This window comes from Mytilus galloprovincialis, chromosome 11 (assembly GCF_965363235.1).
Source record: "Mytilus galloprovincialis chromosome 11, xbMytGall1.hap1.1, whole genome shotgun sequence".
NCBI lineage: Eukaryota > Metazoa > Mollusca > Bivalvia > Mytilida > Mytilidae > Mytilus > Mytilus galloprovincialis.
In genome coordinates this window covers 58463646-58467277 of record NC_134848.1, presented here as the reverse complement: position 1 = coordinate 58467277, position 3632 = coordinate 58463646, and the positions used below count along the sequence as shown (strand labels likewise).

At 32.6% G+C, this 3632-nt stretch overlaps 1 protein-coding gene across 1 annotated transcript; it reads left to right on the top strand.

The window, feature by feature from the left end:
- Positions 1–436: 436 nt before the first annotated feature.
- LOC143052472 (uncharacterized) lies at positions 437–3552 on the top strand. The gene is made up of 3 exons (XM_076225518.1): positions 437–839; positions 1923–1987; positions 2807–3552. Exons 1-3 carry the CDS (start codon positions 527–529, stop codon positions 3407–3409), a joined length of 981 nt encoding a protein of 326 aa, XP_076081633.1. The 5' UTR covers positions 437–526; the 3' UTR covers positions 3410–3552.
- The last annotated feature ends 80 nt before the right edge of the window (positions 3553–3632 follow it).

The window sequence follows — 3632 nt, the reverse complement described above, 5'->3', positions numbered from 1 at the left end:
ATTTGCAGTGCATACCTATTCTTTGTAGTGTCACTAGAAGCAAAAAACAATCATTCGTTACCATCCAAAACATCTTATTCAATCGTTATATGAATTATTACAGTCACATATATGCATGAAATATCCCCTTGGTGTTTAAGTGAACCCAAAAAGTTTGAACCAGTATAAAAAAAAACCTCATATTACAGAAGAAGCAACACCGCAATAATAATGAACTAGTCCATAGACATAAATGAGTGGCTATTCAAGTAAAACGATCAACATTAATACTTATTTTTTAAATGTCCTTTATGTTCATTATCTTTAAACCGTATATGGCCTATTATAGTTAAATCCTTTTAATTAATGCGTATTATGTTAAAAATTGTCCCGAAATAAAAAGATTTTCAATACATTTATTGAAATGCATACAAATAATGATCGGTGAAAAGGCGAAACAATTATCCAAATAAAAAGCCAAACTTGTCTATAAACGATAGTGTCTTATTGTTAGTTAATACAGTAAGAGACTAACCCAAAATCCGTAATGGAGAAGATTTACATTTCCAAATTGATGAGTAATCTGATATATATTAAGGATAATATTACGTTACCACAGCTAAGCAGAACAATAGATATCATGATAGAGAAAGGACATATCTATATGGATGAAAAAGACAGCATCATGTCAAAGAAATCTGTTGATGAGTGCTGTGATTGGTTTATCCGCATTATTTGTAAGCGCGGAGGATCCTCGTTTGCAGATTTGCTACATGCTTTTAGAGTTACTGGAAATAGTCATGTAGCGAACATGTTGAAAAGCACAGCCATTGAATTATCAATTACACCGATAACGTCAGGTATGTAAAATTATAATCCTGGTACCTTTGATAACTATTTACACCACTGGGTCGATGCCACTGCTGGTGGACGTTTCGTCGCCGAGGGTATCACCAGCCTTGTAGTCAACACTTCGGTGTTGACATGAATATCATTTATATAGATTTTCTTATCCAAGGCATAGATAACTTAAGCCGTATTTGGCACAACTTTTTGGAATTTTGGATCCTCAGTGGTCTTCAACCTTGTACTTGTCTGGGTTTATAAATATTTTGATTTGAGCGTCACTGATGAGTCTTAAGTAGACGAAACGTGCGTGTGGCGTACTAAATTATAATCCTGATAACGAATTATATTCATCTTATATTATTCCTTTTTGTTGTTGTATTTTTTTTTATCTCTTACGGAACGACTGCCAAAGTTCACGGAGCAGATATTTAGAAACCCCCAGAAGGTGACTGGAAAATATTAATAAGGTCACGTCCGGTCTTCATCCAACCGACATTCAAATCCTTTCCTAAAAAAGGCTTCCTTTATGTTGTAAGGAGATGTTAATGTACGCATCCACGTCAGTTCAATATAGGGACGATAAATTCCATGCCTCGTGTAAATTTAACGTAGGTGCCAAGCTGTTTAAACAGTGAGAAAACTTGCAACAACTTTTTTGGGGTCCATAGGTGGCCTATTGCAATCCAAATTGATATCCCTATCAAATATATCCTCAATTTCCTAATATTCATCTCGGAAGGTTTCTATCATAGAATATACATATACTGTTAGCATTACTCATTTGCTCTTGTCCCGAACAAAAATGAAATATTTGCAACTTGGTATTAAGCAACAAATATTCAATGATTCAATATGTTTAATACATTACAAATTAATTATTGATATCACCGATAAAATCATATCTTTTTACACCTTTTATAACAGTATTTATTTTTGTATTTAGTACACGTTAACCAAAGAAAGACACCAATTCTTCTTAAAATGTGATTTTCAAATAGTTAAAGCGACGAATTACATTTTCTTTCAACATAACATTTAACTTAGTATATGATATAGTTTGTAGTCTTCGGAACTAAAATTTTCTAATCATTTAGGTTATCAACGAGCTCAGAAGACAACAGAAAGAAATATTGACGAAGCCTCTGATCCAAGTGCTAAGGTAATATCGATAGCTATTGTTTTGTGAATTTTCATTATGGAGAAAAGAGAAAGTTCGTAACTACATGTGAACATAATTAAAATATACTTGTATAACTATGTTTCTGCAAGATATATGAGTCGTTTAGTTTCTGTTTCATTAGGTAAGATATCACATTTCAAACCGATGCAAAACCATTGACAAGTCATAAGCTTGACTTGCTGAAGGGCAAACTTTCTCGGATAAAATGTCGTTTTGTTAGCTGTTCAGTGGGATATGTTGCATGCTTTGATTGTTTTCTTAACATGAATAATATTAACTTAAATTAGTAACATTGACGGTACCGGAATGTTCTGCACAAGATGTGCATTTCGACAATTAATGTCATTTCAGTGATGGTCGAGGCCAAAGTATTCGAAAAACCAAAGCTTATTTAAAAGATGAAGATCTACACACAAAAAAGGACAAAAAAGTATAACCAAAGCCGGGTTAAAAGTCAGACCTTAATATTAGGAAGATACACTCCTGACTTATACCTAGTTCCATATTTTTTAACGCAAAACACAACATCCATATTTTCATGCCAATTTTACTTGAATTAACCTCTTGACATGAACAATATGCTGTGTCATGGAGAAGAAAGAACATGAATAAATGATTCAATCAAAAGTCAATTGATCTATATCTGTTGAATTACTCAAAGTAATATAGTTATTGTTAGATGTCCGGTCAAAATATCCATAAACTGCAGATGTCATTGATTACTTTATAGAATTTATTTCTCAATATAAGTTTAGAACTAGTAAATTTTACAATTTAGCTAATTTTTATTTCAACTAGGTGAAAATAAGAATCGACCAAACTGAAAACCAAAGTGAGTGTAGTACAGGCGCTGTTTCTCTGGATTCAAAAGATAGTACCGTTGGACGATATCGGTCATTCCGTAACGACGAATCAGTGGATAACGGAAAGGAAAGTTTGGTGAAATGTCTGCAACTTGAGAAGGAACTAGAGCAACACAAAGAGGAGTTAGAAAAACTTCAACGTGTTGAAGACATGAACTTTTATTTAGAAAATCAAGTTGATAATTTGGAAGATGACATTAAACAGCTAAAGCAGCTTATTGCAGATAAAGAGAAAGAAATCATGAGACTGAAGAACAAATTGGGTAAAATACAAACGCATCAAGAGGTTATCCGAAAGGAAGGTGTCGAAACGCGACAAAAGCTGGACGGTGTTGAGAAGCACCTTAATCAAAAGTTAGACGGTGTGGACGAGAGATTGGTTGGTTTTGATAAACAAATAACTTCCAAATTTGACAATGTTGATAAGCAGCTTAAACTTATGATGGAAGAGTTTCGAAAAGTTCGTGTAACGTCAAATAAAAGTTATACAAAGAATAAAAACAAAGTTAAAGCAAAGGAGATTAATACTGAAAAATAACGCATCAGCATATACTTAATATTGGAGTAGAACATGTATTATTTATAGAGATTGTTATTGTGTATAACATGTCATGTTTTACTTACTAAACGTCTATATTAACATGATTTACATTGTGTGCTTAGTGTATTATATGTTAAAAAATGTATGAATTGTTTATGCTTTTATTAATACATCGTGTGAGACTTTATGAAACGTAAATTAAATGTGCCTATTTATGTCA